The sequence below is a fragment of the Gouania willdenowi genome, chromosome 22 (assembly GCF_900634775.1).
Source record: "Gouania willdenowi chromosome 22, fGouWil2.1, whole genome shotgun sequence".
Taxonomy (NCBI): domain Eukaryota; kingdom Metazoa; phylum Chordata; class Actinopteri; order Blenniiformes; family Gobiesocidae; genus Gouania; species Gouania willdenowi.
In genome coordinates this window covers 7,110,134-7,129,526 of record NC_041065.1, presented here as the reverse complement: position 1 = coordinate 7,129,526, position 19,393 = coordinate 7,110,134, and the positions used below count along the sequence as shown (strand labels likewise).

At 39.2% G+C, this 19,393-nt stretch overlaps 1 protein-coding gene across 1 annotated transcript; it reads left to right on the top strand.

The window, feature by feature from the left end:
* The first annotated feature begins 1,078 nt into the window (after positions 1-1,078).
* bend3 (BEN domain containing 3) lies at positions 1,079-19,306 on the top strand. Its single transcript, XM_028437675.1, has 4 exons — positions 1,079-1,229; positions 3,327-3,381; positions 3,503-3,675; positions 15,532-19,306. The coding sequence occupies exons 2-4, from the start codon at positions 3,330-3,332 to the stop codon at positions 17,716-17,718; spliced, it is 2,412 nt and encodes an 803-aa protein (XP_028293476.1). The 5' UTR covers positions 1,079-1,229; positions 3,327-3,329; the 3' UTR covers positions 17,719-19,306.
* The last annotated feature ends 87 nt before the right edge of the window (positions 19,307-19,393 follow it).

The following is a 19,393-nucleotide window of genomic DNA, read 5'->3' as shown; positions in this document are numbered from 1 at the left end:
CAGCCACCATCTCCATGCTGTCTAGGTCCCATCCCACCACAGAGCACCTTTCCTCACCAGCCTCCCTTGTCTTTCTCATTTGTTCATTGCTTTACCTGGCTAATAATAATTGACTGTTACCATTCTTAATTACACTTTGAATAATAATTTATTCAAAACACATGTTTTGGCTTCCATATGAATAGAAATAGTTTAAATGCTTTTCCTTTTTTAAGATGTTTTTTTTCTTTCTTTTTTTAATTAAATGCTATGCTCAGTACATGAATGCTTCTAAGTGACAGTACAAAAATAAGTGCATCGAACATGATATCATGAACAGCAGCAATATAAAAATGTAGGTCTGTTGTGTTAAGGGTAGCGCTGTATGAGGCGCCGATTATAAAGTTGTGCATGATAAAATAAACAGCAAATCTTTGCAACATTTAGCAATGAACCACGTTTAAAAAAATGTATGTAATTTTTTCATGTCACTTTTGACCAGATTTACAGAAATAATTGTGATCTTTTTCTTCCTGTAAAAATATGATGTCAATGTTAAATAGAAATAGAAAAAAAATACAAAATGTTAAATCTAAATCTAGATGTTAAATGTTAATCTAAATGTTAAATGTCAAATTTAAATCTAGATGCTAAATGTTAAATCTAAATCTAGATGCTAAATGTAAAGCTAAATGTTAAATGTAAATCTAAAATGTTAAATGTAAATGTTACATGTCATCTAAATATGGATGCTAAATGTTAAATGAAAATGTTAATGCTAAATAAATATTACAGGTGGAACTAAATATTTGTCTAATATGCAAATTTACCATTTAGATTTAGCATTAACATTTAGATTTGGAATGAACATTTAGATATTATAAAACATTTAGATTTAACATTTGTATTTCATATTTTACATTTAGATTAAATATTTCTACAAGAAAAAATATCACAAAATTCACAAGTATTGCTCTAAATCTGGTCAAAAAGTTTAATTTAAGGGTGGTTTGTTGCTAAATGTTGCAAAAAAAATGTTTACTTTACAATCGGCGTCCCATAGAGTTTCTTTTTTTTTCGTCCCATAGAGCTGCTGTGCGGAAGTGACACAACACGCGCGCTCTCCGTCACGTCACGCGAGAAAACACAGGAGCAGAGCTAAGGAAAAACATCAACAACAAACATCTCCAAACTGCGGTTATGGCTCGTAGACGTGCCTGGACCGTCGCTAATGGCACCGAGCTGTGAAGGTGAGCCCAGGTGGTCTGGAACACGCATTTATGTTTAATTCACTCTATTAGAGCACCACTGGAGGGGGTCATCTACGATATCATGACCGCGTCAATAAATGAACTCAATAACGTCTGAGTAACATCACAATGTCGTGTGTTCACGTTCCCGGTGTAGAGGCTAGTGATTGGAGGGGCCTTTACCAAAGTTAACACGGCTGTTTGCTGTTAGAGTTCTGGGGTTGACCGGCGGAGGAATGAGGAAGTAGCTTTCTGTTGAGGCTGGAAGAACCCGGGGTACGCGGAGGTTGGACTAGCAGGGCCCGGCCTGGAGCTGCTCTGGTCCGGATACCTTACCCTGTGTCACATCCCTCTATTGGTTCATCCAAGCAACACTGTTAAGTTCATTAATGCAGGGGTTCTCAACCTAGGGGGAACGAGACGCTGGAAGGGGCTCACCAGATGTTTTCAAGAAACTATATATTTATATATACATATACACACAATTTGAGCCCATTTTTGCTTATTTTTTTTACCTTTTTCTGCAACTACACCAAACTTTCCATATTTTAACATTTTTTCATCACTTTCTTGCCATATTTTTGCTCCTTTTAATGCATTTTTTTGTTACATTTCTGCCACTTCATCACATTTTGAGGTCTTTTCTGCACATTTTTTCCACTTTCAAGACATTTTCAGCACTTCAAACTTTTCCACCTAATTTCACATATGTTGACCTCTTATTGTCACTTTTAACCTTTTTTTCACCATATTTCCTATTTATTTATTTATTTAGTACCATATTAACCACATTCACTAGTTGTCACACCCATTATTTGCCAGTTTAAACTAATTCCCCCCCCCCCTTCCCCAATTTCTTCCACTTTTAAGCCAATATTAGCACTTTGGACCCTTTTTACCACTTTTTCTTTCCATTTTTGCCCACTGTAATGTGCAAGTTTTAACCAATTTCTGTGGTTTTTAAAACCCCATTTCACCACCGTTACCACCATTTTTGGTCACTTTTAATCCATTTTATTTCTGACTAAAACCAGGATTTACATCTTTAAGATGACAATATACTATGGCCCAAATAATAATAAACTTCCTGGATGAGAGTGGATATTACTCAGATAAACAAATAAATGTGGTTATCACAGATTCATAGAACAATGGACCATCATTTCACTGACTTTATGGATGGGCCTCAAAAAGCTGTCCCCTTTATTCCCCCTTTTAGATGTCCCTGTCTCCACATGACTGTTCTTCAATGTTCATGTCTGTGTTCAACCACCTTCAGCTACATTGAGGGTCCCTGCTCTCTGGAACCTTTATTTTGGGGGCCGCGAGCTGAAAAGGTTGAGAACCACTGCATTAATGGACCATTGGACCTGGCAACATAGATTGAGTTTATTTATTTATTTTTGGCGATACAGGAAATTACAATATTGCCTATATTGATATATTTCTATTTTATAGCTTATTTTTTTAAATTAAAATACTGGTTTTAGGATAGGAGTTGCTACTTCTGATTACTAAAGAAAACCCAAGTACTTTCAAAAAGAAAACCGGAGAGTCATTGTCCTTTCTCTTGCTGAATGCTAGATTAGCTCGCAATGAGTTTAAACTATTCAAGAGTTCCAACTTGTTGGTGAAGGTCATGCATACTACAACCAACAGTGAAATGCAACTTCTGTAAGAACTGCAGATTGAAGGCTATGAAGCAGTGATTCACTAATGTGAGCTGTGATGGGCCTAACATGTAATTTGTATTAAGTAAAGTAATTATCACATTTTATTTTTTGCAAAAGTAAAACCGACATAGCTGTCACAAAAACATTGCACTACATATAGTGTTAATTTTCTGCATTTTTAGCACAGTGAGTCGACGAGACGGTACAGGTGTATACATTACATTTGGTGATATTTTTCGTTTATTAGACCCTTAATCTTGCTGTTCAAAGCAATGTTTTGTATCAATGTGAGCAACAGGAGATTGCAACACTTTTGAAGTGAGTGCTATAACAGTCACCTGAGACACTATACCTACAGTTTCTAAAAATGATGCACTCTTTTAATATAGCATTTATGTCTCTTAAATGTGATGTATTTCTCCAGGCTATGAGTTCCGACGAGCATGGGAAAAGTGCAGGTGACGCTATGCTTGAGAATGGCAAGTTTTACTTTCCCAATGACAATTACACATATTCTCAACCTTTGGATGACCTAAAGCATGTGTGAAAACCATGGGTTATCATGGATTATCATAGTAAAAAACCCTGCATGTTTTGCAGAACAAAGACAAGTTCAAGAATTTAAAGAAGAGAGAGAGGAGTTTGCTATTTGCAGACCAGAGCATGGCAGAGGATCATCTGTGGTTATTGAGGCTGGAAAACGGTCATCTGCAGCGATGGATCCCATTTCAGCGCAGTCCGCCGACAGCAAGATGGCCAGATTCTCTACTCAGGTTTAAAAAATGCATTACTGACTTGTAATATATTCAAATGATATTGTGTTTTGAGTTCGAGGACACTTCCAGTCCTGCATGTTGTGAATGTTTTGACACACACGTGTGGACTAATTGTTGGTGCCCTTCAGTTAAAGAAAGAAAAACCTATAATGGTCAATAACTTGAAACTGACAGAATTAATAATAAATTAAAATTATAACAAATTGACTAATGAAAATCAGAAATTGCTTTTGAATTGTTATTCAACATAATTATTTTGAAAAACAAAATAATGTAGACAACAATGTTAGTACGTAAACGGAGCAAAACTGTGGAACTCTCTACCCTCACATCTAAAATTAGAGACTAGTGACAATGCTTTCAACAATGGACTAAAAAAATGTCTAAAATCAAAACAACAGTGTTCACATGAATAGTTTTACCTGGTTTCTCACAATCAGTTGATTTCTGTAACTCTCTCTGAGACTTTTGCATCTGTCGACAGGCATTTTGTCCCACGCCTCTTGAGCAAACTGCTCCAACTGTCTCAAATTTAAAGCGTATCTTCTCCAGACTGCATGTATCAGCTCCGCCCACAAATGTTTAATAATATTCAGATCAGGCCTCATAGCAGGCCACTTCAGAACACCTATAGTTTCTTTTTTATCCATTCCTGGGTGCTTTAAATGTATGTTATTGGATCATTATCCTGTTGGAGGATTCATAACCTGCGACTGAGACCAAGCTTTCTGATACTGGGTAGCAACATTTTGCTCCAGAATAACTTTAGATTTTATTGTACCCTGAACAGATTCAAGACACCCTGTGTTAGATGCAGCAAAGCAGCCCTGGAACATAACTGATCCTCCTCCATGTTTCACAGTAGATACAGTGTTCTTTTCTTTATTTTTGCATGTGTAAACATAGCAGTGTTCTCGCCAGCGCTGTTGAGCGTAGGGGCCCCCAACGTTGTAATTTTGCTCCCCTGCGGAGTAATGATATGCTCCTGTTTTTACCTGAGGACCCCTGCCGCCACTTAGCTGCCCCTGATGCTGCCTGTGTGATCCTCTGCTTGGTAACCGGTAATTACAGTCTGATATAAACAGTGTAGCTTCAAACGGACATAATGTGTAGCACCACCTGAAGCTGCTCGTCATGTTTCTAACTCACAACGGATCATTCAACATATGCTCGTACAGATGTGAATACTGTCTGGATGAAATGTGTTCGGCTTTAAGAGACATCGGCATGCTCTTGTGCACGCGCGTCCTCCGTGTGTGTGTCCCAATATTACAGCAGATCCCATATTATTCCTCATTTAAATTTGAATCAATCTTTTGTATAAAATGTTATTTCTTGTCTCTACAGTGTGTGTGAGTGTTTATTAGTGGAGGACCTTTACCAAGCATGAGTAACTAACTATCACCTTCACTAATTCAACAAATAACTTTTAGCTTTAAAGTCAGGCTGGAACAATGATTTTTAAAAAAAAAACTACAAAAAACCCCAACTTTACCTTTACTTCACTAAATTTGGTCCTCTGAGAGTTAGAAATTTTAAAATTTTCTGCATCAGTGGCGCTCACTCGCACACCATGCAAAATCCCAGTGTTTTGAAAAATTGTAGGTGAGAACCCTGCATTGAGCTGATGTGACCCACCAAATAGCTCCGGTTTTGTCTCATCTGTCTAAAGGACATTTTCCCTGAAGCTTTGTGGCAAATTCTAGTCTTGCATTTTTTGATTTTCTTTCAGCAGTGTTAGGGCCCTATTAAATCCAATGGAATCGTGCACGTAATCACAGAATCAACCAATGAAAACAGAATCTACTGCTGAACGTGGAAATGGACAGAATCGGGATGAAACGCTGTCACCGTGAGGAAAAGAAAGTTTTTTTATGGGGAAATGTTTCCGGGGATCGCTCATTAGGTGCACCGCTTGCCTCCCTCCCGTCCTGTCCACATTAAACAACCCCTAAACCACTGGTTCCCAACCAGGGGTACGTGTACCCCTCGGGGTACTTGAACACATTGCAGGGGGTACTTGAAGACATTGATGAATTTATTACCAACATGCTGAGTCATTTTTAAGCCTATTTCAGACACTGCATGCTCATCCAACATCTTTTCCATCCGTTGACAATAGACAGCATTAATGGAATAAACAATATTGTGGCCTTAATATCCTACTAAATTGTTATTAACATGTTATGCACATTACTGAAAATTTAGGTAAATATATTCTCTGATATACAGTCATTGTAATGCACAAAATTCATATTCAGTTACTAAATTGGAGTGACGAAGGGGTTCTCCTAATCTGAAGAGAGGCCTCGGATGTACATAAGACAGAAAAGGTTGGGAAACACTGGCCTAAACCACCCAAAACAACGTGAAATAACTGACGCATCCTTGTGTCCATTTATTTTTGTGTAAACATTAGTCTGGAATGATGTCATTAGGATAATTTAAATTAGTGTAATTTAAATTAAGTTGATCAAAACGTAATCAATAAATAACAATGGGTGACATTAATGCTGTCATACATCTTTATATGACATAAATGATTAAAAAGGAGCAGTCAGAATAATCAATGTCAGTACAACTCATATATACCTTTTAATTGTATCTTACTCATTGTTTTAAATTAAATTTTTATTTTTGAGAAGCATTTTGTTTGATTGTGATGTTATTTTGTTTCTTCACAGGAGTTAAAAACTAACATTTTCTGAAAAAATTAATATTTCTAAAAAAAATTGAATTTTTAAAAATTAATGCAGAAAACACGGAATTTGGAAAAAAAATAAAATGGATTTTATAGGGACCTACAGTGTTGTCCTTCCATTAAGTTGTCTTTGGCTGATACTGATGTACTTTGACCTTGGAATTCACCTCTAATCTTTGTGGAAGTTATTCTGTGCTCTTTGCTTACCATTCGTTTTATCCGTCTCTTCATTTTCTCTCTGTCATAGAGGTTAACTACAGTCCTGTGGACCTTAAACTTATAAATATGTTCAAATGTGGTCACAGGAATACCAAGCTGCTTGGAGGCAGTTTTACAGCTTTTACCTTTAAAGGTGCAGTCTTGACTTTCAGATCCCTCTCTCACCCTCCCTCCCTGCTGCTCTCTTGCCCTGCCTCCAAACTTTTCAAAGTCCCTCCCTCAGAGGAGCTAACAAGCTAATGTTAGTCCAAAAGCAACATCACAGTAATATAACATGCACTGTTAAAAGCATATTACTGCAGCGCTTCTCTCTCTCAATGTGCACACACCTCAGCAGCAGCAACACAGTGTCACTTACAGCAGCCACGCGGAGACTGCTGCGCGTGCAAGAACACATGCAACACAGAACAGAGTTCTAGTCTAACAATTACAAATCAAACATAATGTAAATCAAGCAGCAGTAATTACCTTTCAAGCAGAAAAGTCACTAATTCCATGTTCTACTCCGCCAGATCATTCTCTGTAAAAAAGACAGCGCTACAGCCCCGGGAAAGGGGAGGGGCCTGTCAGCAACAGTTTTCAGACAGCCCATCAAACACCATCCTGGCTCTGAATGGTTCTTTTTGCTCGGTCACAGTGCATTCTGGCAATCTGCCAAAGGCTGCAGGAGCAGCAGGGGGGACTCAATTAGTCTGTTATTTCACACAAACTACGAGTTTGATGTAAAGTTGTCCTTACATAGTGACAGCTTTAGCAAATATTGACAAAAATTATTTCTAATTTTCTTAGACACCTTTCTCCTTTTCTTTCTGTGATCCATGTTCAGTGCGGTACACACCACGATACCGTACAATATAGTGACTACTTTTCACCCTTTAAAAAGGCAGACTGACTGAATACAAGCTTGAAGACATCCACCTGTGATGCTAATTACAGAACATACCTTCGGGTGTACTCATACTGCCAGCTCGGGCCGTTCCAAGCTCACAGCAGGAATCCCCCACTCCCTGTCCCATTTTTGGCACGGTAGAACGGACGTGATCACTAGCTCAACTCGGTTCCCACAGACAAACACGTCATCACGTTCATTTACGACACACACATGGTATTACGTCATCATTAAGCGATTCTGGGTTTGTTGTTGACAGTACATGCTGTTAATTTAATATATTCTGTTGCGTAGGGCAACTTTACGTCCAGATTTACCCAGACACGTCCTCTTTTCATGGCTGGATTATGCGGACGGACTGGGTTTCCCACGTTAATTTAAATGTCCGTAACTCTGCGCATATTTGCTCTATTTGAGAAATTCTACCAGTTTATGAAAGATAAGAAATTGCTCTTCACAGCCAGTGTCGGTAAATTTAATTTTACGCACATGTGATTGAAACATTAAAGATGCCGCTTTGTTTTGTCGAAATCGACACGAGGAAAAGAGAGAACCAAGTGAGTGAGAAAGAAAGAGAAATTAAAAGAGACCAAATAACGGTGGATTTAGTTGAAAATGAAGACTGTAGGAGCCGTACAGGGTTTGGTTGTTTGTCACCCGTTTATAAATTAAGTTCATGCTTGTAAATAGGTATTGAGTATTCACGTTTCTGCACCACGGTGATTGGGAGTGGCACTGTGGGAGTAGTTTATATTAGTACGTGTGCTCACCTGGGGGTGTGTTTTGTTTGGCTTGCATCATGCTGGTGGGGTGAGCTTGGGAGAGCAACTTTCTGTTGACCGCATCCTCCTGTGATCCATCTACAATCTGCACTATGCGGTATCTGTAAGGCAACCAATGCATGCTACTAAAGTCAGTGCCGATGTATCTGGCATGCGCGTCATCACTGTTAAATCCCTCCTTGCTTACCCTACTGTGGCGTGGAAAAACTGGCTTTTAGTCCATATGCCACAACATTTGTCAACAACGCTGTGTTGAAACACGGATTCAATGTCAGGCTACTTTGGATGTTTGGGATTGCTGTCAAAGTTGTAACAATAGACGTGAACGCAACACGGAGGTCTCGTGAAGCTCATTACTGCTGCTGCGTTACGCATGTTGTGTCTCACAGTCGTCTCGGCTAAAAATCATTGTATGTTTTGAAAAACATTTGGGATTGTTTGTCAATGCACTAATTTCCTGCTTGGCGGTGCTTTTACATCAAGATGAAGCTCGCTGTTCTTTTGGATTTCGGACTTTATCAGTGTAACCACTGCCACGCATAAAGAAAGAATACGGTGTAGTGTATTGTCCCTGTGGATTTGGAAATAAGAAAGAATGCATTTGTACATTCAATAGTAAAGAGAACAAAGAAAAAGAGGAAAAGAGAAGGAAAAAAAGTAAAGGAAAGAAGAAAATACAAATAAAATAAATAAAGCAAAATAAACAACATGCTGGGATTTGTGTGTAAACTGCAGATTTCATGTGATTGCTGGATATTTTGTGAATTAAATATGGAGTCTGAACATGATGCCAGACCAAATTTGAGTGAAAAAAGACAACCAAAGCTTACAATTAAAGCTTTTGAACAAAAATTGGAAAAGCTTCAAGATGAAAGAAAAGCCTAAGTAAAAAGGATAACAGGGACTTGTGAAAAATTTTGAAAATTCTGAAAAGGTTCGATCATGCCTTGAAAATGTGTCAAATTTGTTCAATGAGGCCAGCCAGCTCCATGATAAAATTATTCCAATGGTTCCTGCTGAAGAACAAGAAAAACAAAATACTTGGTTTGACAACATTGAAGAACATAAATCAGCTTTTGTGGACGAGGCAAATAAATGGCTGTTGGAGCTGCCAAAGGATGTTGATTCACAGCAGAGCTCAGCAGAGGGCGCTGTTGGTCAGGCTGGCGTCCTAACTGAAGAGCCAGCTTTCAATGACAACACAATATCATGTATTTTGAAAACAGTAATTGGTCTGAAAAGTGCACCAGTGGATATTGGACCATCTTTTAGATGTATTTGAAACACTATCGAACACAGCACTGTTGTAAGCAAATCTGTTGTCCAGTACCACTTCAGTCCGATTAAAAGCAGAGGCCGAAACTGCTGCTCTTATGGTCTGTCAGAAAATACTCAAAGAGAAACGTGCTATGCAAGAGCAACAGGAACAACTGCGATGCAAAATGGAAGAACAGCAAGAACAGATGAGGAAAATGGAGGAAATGGACTTGAACATAAAATTTGCCGCTTCTATGGCTAAAGTGAATGTGTTAAAAGCCTCAGAAGGTTCTCGTTTCTCTACCAAATCAGATGGAATGAACTCTTATTTACAAAAGAGTAAAAATATGCTGTTAAATGTGGATGCTGCTCCATTTATGCCTGCATTCACTGCGCAGTCATCACCGACAAAGCTCATAAGTGCCTTTAAGCGGTGCTGCTGTGAGGCCCAAAGTGAGTCACCAAACTAAGTTTCATACCACAGTGATCGGGGCCGGCCTGCTAGCATTACCAACTAATGGAACACTGCATCAAACTATTCAATTCATCCAGTGTGATCAAACTGAACCTACAACAGAGAAAACATCTGATCAACATCTGATAACAGTGCTAGAGAAGCAGAATAAAATTACATCTTTGCTGGTTGAACAACAGTCGCTTTTCCATCTACCCAAACGAGACCTGCAAATGTCGGCGATCCATTGCAATACCAAACCTTCATAAGAGCCTTTGAGCACAACATTGAGGACAGAGCTCCAAGCCATAGACTGTTTGTATTATCTCGAACAGTATACCAGAGGCCAGTCCCGTGATTTAGTTAAAAGCTGCCAGCACCTGCCACCTGCTCGTGGTTACATCAAGGCAAAGCTCTGTTGGATGAACATTTTGGAGATCCATTCAAAATTGCCTCCGCCTACATGGATAAAGTGCTCTCATGGCCTTTGGTGAAAGGAGAAGATAGCAAGGCACTGCAGGCCTACAGTCTATTGTTGCGTGAGTGCTGTAACGCTATGGGAGATTCTGTGGGTGATCTAAATGTGCCCACCAACATGCAAACTATTGTGAAAAAGCTGCCGTATAAACTGCGGGATTGGTGGAGAAGTGTAGCCTGTGATCTGCTGGAAAAGTTTAATCACAGAGCTACATTTCATGACATTGCTGAGTTTGTCGAGAGGCAAGTAAAGATTGCAAGTGATCCTCTCTCTGGAGACATTCAAGAAACACCTAGAACTGGAAGAAAAGAGTGAAAATATGGGATGTCTCGGGGTGGTATAAAACCACGAGGCAGTAGTTTTGCCACCACTGTAGCACCTGCTGAGAAGAAAATAGAGCCTGTAAACAAAAGGGAGAGGAACTTGCCTGTAAATAAATGTTTGTATTGTGGAGCTGGACATTCATTGGATGCTTGCCTTCTGTTGGATAAAAAGATGTCTTTTTTGAAGGAACACAGGATGCGCTTCGGTTGTTTTTGCATTGGGCACAGAAGTAGAGATTGCAAAAGCCGTCTCACATGCAGAGTATGCAATCTGAAGCACCCCATGTTGTTGCATGTCCACTCCAAAACAAAGCAAACAAGTTCCACACAGGCTAATGATGGCTCAGAAGGGGCCAGAGAAGGTGTTGTGGTGTCTGTTCAGTCCAGTGGCTTAACTAGGGCCGGCTAGTAGGACTGTCAATACTGCCTGTCCAGGTGAAGTCCAAAAGAAGTCAAGAGACTGTGATCACTTATGCATTCTTGGATCCTGGGAGCACTGCTTTGTTCTGCATTGAACGGCTCATGAACCGGCATAACCTCACAGGAAGAAAACTTGGGATTCTCCTCAGAACGATGGGGCAAGAGAAAGTCGGCTATATGTTGACAGATTTGGAAGTGGCTGGTCTGGAATCCAACTACTTTTGTGACTTGCCAGAGATTTTCACGCAAAAGAATATGCCTGTCCACCGAGGAAACGTTCCACAAACAATTGGATTATGAACTCTGAACTTTGGTTCGATATGGATTTACCTGAATGAACTGCCACATTTCCTGACTATGACAGTGGACATCTCTACTAATTGGACTATAACTCTTAATGAGCTATCACTTGTGCACCTTGATGGTGATTCTGTCTCCTACAAGCTAGTGGTGATGGGTAATTATTACCATGTATTAATTAGGGGCCGGAATGTCGGAGCCGTACAGGGTTTGGTTGTTTCTCATCCGTTTATAAATGAGGTTCATGCATGTGAATGGGTATTGAGTATTCACGCTTCTGCACCACGGTGATTGGGCGTGGCACTGTGGGAGTAGTTTATATTAGTACGTGTGCTCACCTGGGGTGTGTTTTTTTTTTTTTTTTTTTTTGGCTTGCATCATGCTGGTAGGGTGAGCTTGGGAGAGCAACTTTCTGTTGACTGCATCATCCTGTGATCCATCTACAATCTACACTGTCATGAGGTATCTGTAAGGCAACCAATGCATGCTACTAAAGTAAGTGCTGACGTCTCCAATGCGATCCGGAACAATAAACCTCACAACTCTGTGCAATTGTTTGGCGTGCGCGTCATCACTTTTGAATCCCTCCTTGCTTAGCCTACCGTGGCTTAGAAAAACTGGCTTTTAGTCCATATGCTACAACAAAGACTCTTGGATTATAAAAACCACCATGGATGGAGGTTCAAAGGGATTTGAAAACAAAGCTGAGCCTATAAAGGTAAGATCAGTTTAATTTCTGGATCAATAAATGCTTTTGTGGAGCTAGTGTTTGTGTACATAATATAAGATTAAATGGATGCTTTTAATGTGTGAGATAGTTTAGGACTATCTCACACAGAGTATTTGTGTTTGTTTAACCTATGTGTGTGTGTGTGTGAGAGAGAGAGAGAATCTATCTGAGTATATTTATTGCCATCACTTTCAGTTTTTCTTTTGATGAACATCCAATGTCTAACTCCTCTTTCATTTCTTCTTTAAGTCCATGCAGAGTGGACACGCCCCTCCCTGGACATTAAAACTATGAGCTGACCCTAGTTTCCATCATCTGGTCTAGACCCCATCACCTACACAGACAACAGACAGAATAAAGCTCAGAGTCAACATGGGACCATGGGATGCACTTATTTATTGAAATGTATATTAAATGATTATTTAATATTCTGTAATTTTTCAATGTTTCAAGGACAGATTTTTGTAATGCATAATAAAGGTGATTTACTAATTTCAGATTGTTTTTAAGTCTTAGCATAAAGAGACTTTAACAGGACAACAATGATGTGCAGGGCTGCAGTAATGTTGGCTTCATACAATATTAACAACAACATCCACTGCACACGCCACCAGACAAACGTCCAGTGAATATTTTACAAATAAAAAAAAGTTCACTGACAAAGATATCAAAGGTTTTTATTTTCATATTTATGATTAAAAGTTATGGTTGTGTTATGTTTTAAAGTTTAGAATTATCTGGCTCATCTTTCCGTTCACAGTATAACCTTATATTTAGTTCTAAAAAATGTGTTTACAGCTAATTTGACTAATTATTGCTATACATCATCCTGCATGTGCATTATATACAGCATAAATGTGTAGATTTAACCAACCGTAAGAGAAACAATTTTATTAAATACAAAGCAAACAGAAAAACAAAGGAAGAAATAGTGTATTTAAATTGTGAAAAGTGCTGAGGTACAGTGAAGGGTCTCCTTCTGCAGAGACGTGATGATGAGGGGTTCGAGTAAAACCCGGAATTCCGAGGTATTTCAGAGGGTATGCATATAAACACATATTACTGGTATATTAACCTAGGGCTGGGCGATATGGCCTTTTATAAATACCGCGATATTTTTAGGCCATGTCACGATACACGATATATATCTCGATATTTTGCATTACCCTTGAATTAACACTTTGATGCACAAAATCACACCAGTATGATGATTCTATATGTCTACATTAAAACATTCTTGATCATACTGCATTAATATATGCCAATTTTAAACTTTCATGCAAAAAAGAGGATATCACAACTAAGTCAAAGTTGACATAACTGTATTTATTAAACAGTGAGTGGCTCAAACATAAAATTGTCAACAGAAAGTGCACGTTCTGTGCAAAATTGTCACAGAGACATTTCAAAACAAGACATTAGTGCAGGATGCAACTCACATGGCATTTCAAAACACAAAATTAAAGTGCACTTTTTGTACATAATGCCACTACAATATTTTAAAACAAATAGTGCCCTTTTGTGCATGTTGTCATTAAGATGACATTTCAAAAAAAAAAAAAAAAAGTCCGCGAGTTTAACGGTATGGTCATTTTCAACACCGCACAGACTACAAGCTGCGATATATCGAGTATATTCGATATATCGCCCAGCCCTATATTAACCCATATAAACCAAAAAAATATGGAAATGGGACATTTTACAAATGTGTAACATATTACTGGTATTTTGAGAACAGGACGCGTTTTTTGGTTTATATGGGTTAATATACCAGGAATATGTATTTACAGTATATCCTCGGAAATACCCGGACCTGATGATGAGCTGCTCCACTCCGTTACTGTGCCGCTGTCGGCTGAGCAAAGAGAAGTCCTGAGATGTCGTTCATGTATGGTAAATGGACTTGATTTATATAGCGCTTTATCCCCACACTGAAGCAGTCTCAAAGCGCTTTACATATCAGCTCATTCACCCAATCATTCTCACATTCACACACCAGTGAGACAGGACTGCCATGCAAGGCGCTAGTCGACCACTGGGAGCAATTTAGGGTTCAGTGTCTTGCCCAAGGACACTTCGACACATAGTCAGGTACTGGGATCGAACCCCCAACCTCTCGATCAGATGACACTACCACCTGAGCCACGGTCGCCCTCATGTATCCTCAAGTAACGCCAACTCTGACCTTTTCATCGGCTAACGAGCACTTCTGACACTGCTATCATTACGGAATGCGGATGTTTATGTGCCGTAATGCGGTACCAACTTCATCATGTTTTGTGTGCGGGTCGAGTTGTGTGCGCGCATGCGCGGCCCATCGTGTCAGTCTGGCACGCTGTTTGGCCCACCTCTATTCCCCTTGTGGTGCAGTTCACACCTACGCAGGCCAGACAATGGTCCCCCATGGTTTCACACATGCACAGAGCTGGTTAGGAACGGCCCTGGTTGCCAGTGTGAGTACACCCTCAGTTTAACATGTTCATATTATCAAATCATTTTCAATCTTTTCTAGGGGTACCATCATTTTTGTCCCGGCCATTTTAATTACTTTTTTTTAAATTATTTTTGAAATTAATCTGTTGAACCACAGTTCAAAAGCAATGTTTGATTTTCATTAGTTAAGGGTCGGGGTCAATTACACTTTTCAGTTTCAATTACAAATATTTCAATATATTTTTTATCCTCAGAAAGTCAATTACAATTATTTTCTCAATTACTAAAGTTCAATTACTGAGTCTGAAATAAATAACCTAATAAAAGTGAACCTTCCTCTTGTGTTAGCTTTCTATTAGCATCTCTTATAATGGGTCCTAATTCTGCTGTAAGTTACACTAAAAACAAATGTCCATCATCATATTTCTTTCCTATCTCTTGGTTACCTTGTTAGGCTTCCTAATCAATGAAAAATATTGGTTTTATATTTGTGATGTGGACAACTGAGCCTTTTTTGTGTTAGTATACCCCTAGATTTTTTAAGTTAAAATGTGAGAAAGCTTTTTATGAAACATATTCTAATAATTGTTTACTGGAACATGGAACTGTAACATGGTTCCCCAGTTTGGCATTACATTATAATGGACATTTTTTATCGAATTTTCATGGCAATTACAATTACAAAGTCAGTTATCTAAACTTAATTACAATTTCATTACATTCACGACAGCAAGAGATTTTTAAAATTACAATTATAATTGACCCCAAACCTGCTGAAGGGTGTCGTCAATTTTGTCCACGTGTGTCTTTATATATTTTGGTTTAGTCTTTTAACTTATCACAACATTAATTGTTTTATCTTTTTAGATAAGGGAGCCCTTGTTGAATGAGAGCAGTGGACATGAGCCCCTTTGTCTCAGCACAACTACAGAAAGAGGCGACTCTATTCCAGAGAAATCCAGGGTCTCCTACAGAAAGCCTCTGTTCAGCATCTCCCACAGAATCTCTGAAAAGAGGAACACAGGCCAGGAGCAACAAGCTAGCAGCAGCATCCCCTCACCTCAAACGCAAAATTCAGCTGTAAATGGTCCCATTGAGATGTTCTGTACAACAAATGAGTCAGGCCAAGAGTCCAACATATACCCACTTATTGAGAAGATGTTTTTCATTCTCAACTCTCTTAATTCAAGCATGACACAACTACATAGTAAAGTGGACTTGTTAACCCTGGAGGTCATGCGCATAAAGAAGCAGATGAAACCAGCTGAGTTGGTGACTGAGTTCCAGCCTCCTCCTGAGTATCTGCTAACGAGTGAGGAGCTGAACCAGCTGATGGAGCAGACATCCAGTGCCGGGGAACTTGGGTGTCGCCTTTTGATGCATTTATTTCCAGAGCTCTTTAAAGCAAGAGAGTGTGCTCATGACTGCCTGGCGAGCAAGAAAACGGTTGAATCTCTACATCTGCAGCTGATTCGTAACTACGTGGAAGTGTGTTACCCTTCTGTGAAAAACAACAGTGTCTGGCAGGAAGAATGCCTGGTTCAGATCAATGACTTGTTCAATCGTTTCTGGGCACAGAGAGACATGGAGAATGCTCGACTGCTCAGGAAGCAGACAATCCCAGGAGCTGGGGTCAAAGTGGAGCCACCTCAAATTCATAATTTCATTAACAAGGAGGGCCAGGAGGAGCATCCATCTCCAGATAACCAGCACAGCAGCAGTGTGGGTTCTTCTGAGCTCTTGCTCAGTAGACATTCTGCAGAGGATCTAGATGAGTTTTCATCTCCTGAGGACTTTGTCATTTTTGTAATGCATCGTCTCTTTCCAGAGATTTTCGAGGAGGGGAAACTACCTGAAATATCCTGTAGTTATGGTAGCGTGGGGCAGTTAATTCTTGACTCTGACAAAATGGAAATCATTCGAAAGTATATGGAAGCAAATTTTCCAGACGTTCCTGAGGACTGTTGGCTTCAGACGTGCCTTCAGCATATGGAAGATGTAATTGAGGGGCCTCACAATAACGGTAATGTGAGTGAGCCTGATAATGCTAATGATGAAGCTTATGATGTGGCCGGCCTCTCTGATGTCTCCGTGAAAGTACCAGAACTCGGTGATTACGAAAGACCAAATCGTAAGTCTAAAAAGTTGACACTTCCTCCTTTTGATTTTGACAATCTAGAGATTTCTCTGCCTTCCTTCCCTGTACCAGCCGAGTACTTTTTGTCTCGGGAACACTTAAAAATTAACTATGAATGTAGTTTATCAATTGGGAACTTTGCGTCTAGGCTACTAGTGCTGATGTTCCCTGAGCTCTTCACTCCTGAAAATGCAAGAAAACAGTACAACTGCAGTGGCTCTCTTGGAAAAAAGCAGCTGGACCCTGTTCGTGTTAACCTTATTCGTCATTATGTTCAGCTGGTATATCCGCAGGCCAAGAACGATAGAGTCTGGATGTTGGAATTTGTCGGTAAACTTGATGAAAGGTGTCGGAGACGTGATACGGAGCAGAGGAGGTCATATCTACAGCAGCGTAAATTGTATGGTCCAGAGTCTGAGCAAGATTTTCTTTGCCAACTGAACCAGTTTAATCAGGACAACATTCGAGATGATCCAGACATTGGATTGTTGCCTCCAGAGAAAAGTAGCAAAGACTTTTGCAAGATTCCTCTTTCTGAGCTGACTGTGTCCAAACCAGACTTCCTTGTCCCTTCTGTCTACCTGCTGTCTGATGCAGAAGTACGGGAAGTTGTCCAGCAGAGTCTCTCTGTTGGGAACTTTGCTGCTCGCTTGCTCGTGCGCCTCTTCCCTGAGCTTTTCACGCAAGAGAACCTGCGGCTTCAGTATAACCATTCAGGGGCCTGCAATAAAAAGCAGCTGGACCCTGTGCGGCTGAAACTTATCCGTCACTATGTGCAAGCAGTGTATCCTGTGGACAAAATGGAGGAGGTGTGGCACTATGAATGTGTGCCAAGCATCGATGAACGCTGCCGGAGGCCAAATCGCAAAAAGTGCGATATTCTTAAAAAAGCTAAGCGGTCAAGCACCGTGTCCTAGTATGGTAGTTTTCAGTTGTTAGTCTACACTATCACACAGATATTTGCACAGTACATAAGAAGAAATTGCTTTGACTTTATTTTTTTTTTAAATGGTTATATAGGATATAGCTAAGCTGTTTTTGTTTAAGAGTAACTAAACCCTGCGATTTTTGCTGATGTTCATCTAGGCTGGAAATTCAAAAGATACCTTGAATATGGGTGGACCTCCTGGTGCAGTTAAGACACGCCCAGTCTACTATAAAGTCTTCAAAGAACAATCTATGCTATACTAACCACCAACTCAATACTGACTTCCTCGCTATTCGCAATTCTCTCAATCCTAACTACTGGCCAGATTGCAGAGTCAACAGGGCCTGGTTTTTCAAAAACTTTAATCTAAATAAAAATGTATCCGGATTTGGTGATCCCCTTTTTTTGCTATCTATGATTACATACTCCAATATAATTTTGGGCCGTTTTTTCAAGGCAACATTGGATTGGATCAATCTGATCCAGATAGAAACTTTTCAGGATTTCCAAATCTGGATAACTAGTGGTCCTCTTTGTTTGATGAAGGAGACTCTGACCAACCTCGTGCATTCTACCAGAACCAGAACCAGCAAACAGGACGTTCAAACAAGGGACACAATAGTCAGACACTATTTGATTTGGTTTTCAAAAACGATTGATGTTTTATTAACCTTTTTTACCATTGTGTGCATCACTTAAAAAAATCATCTAAGAACAAAACATTTTTGATTGTGATGAATTTACATCAATTAGTGACAGAATGAAATATTATTTCTGGTCAATATTGACAGCTGTTTGGGGATTATTTTATGAAGACAAACTCTTTCTACTTTGTGTAAGCCTATATTGTTATAGCCTACCTAATCACTGTAGCCTGACACATGAAAAAATCAATAGTATTATTTAATACACTTTTTGGGCCTGAAATCCACCTTTCTGATGGGATAAATTTAATACAGATTTTTTGGATCAAAGTGATCCCAATCCTATTAAAAAGTTCTGGAAAAAACCCAAACTAAAGTGATGATTGGATTACTTGATCTAATCAGATTACATAATCTGTTTTTTTCTTTTGAAAAAAACATTTTCAAGATTTGCTCCAGAATCTGAGCTGATTACTTTTGGAAAAACAGGTCCCAGGTGCTAGCTTTTATTGAAGGGATAGAGCCAACAATGGTGATTCATGACATAAGAACTCGTCAAAACATCATAAACCACCATTTTCTTAACTAATAGCAAAATTGTATTGTAATAGCCAAATTTCAACCAATAGAGTGCTTTCACTATTACATTTTTACAACAAATAAACCAAATTGAAATACTTTGACTAAAAGGTCAAGAGTTGGACTAGGATCAATAACACTACTTCATATTCTAATACATTTGTTTTCAGCATAAAATGTGTTTTTTGGGTTTAGTTACTCTTTAAATAGTATTATTATGAGTCTTTGGCTGCAGTAGCAGATAGCCTAGATCAGTGATTCTCAACTGGTGGGTCGGGGCCCAAAAGTGGGTCGCGGACCTGTACTGGGTGGGTCTCGGACAGCTGGTCAAAAATAAATGAATACTTAATATCGCTCATGTTGTACTTGTCTTTTATTTTGAAAGAAACTTTTCTTTTGACAGTCATGCTGTGAAATGCATGTTACACAGGGAAATATATA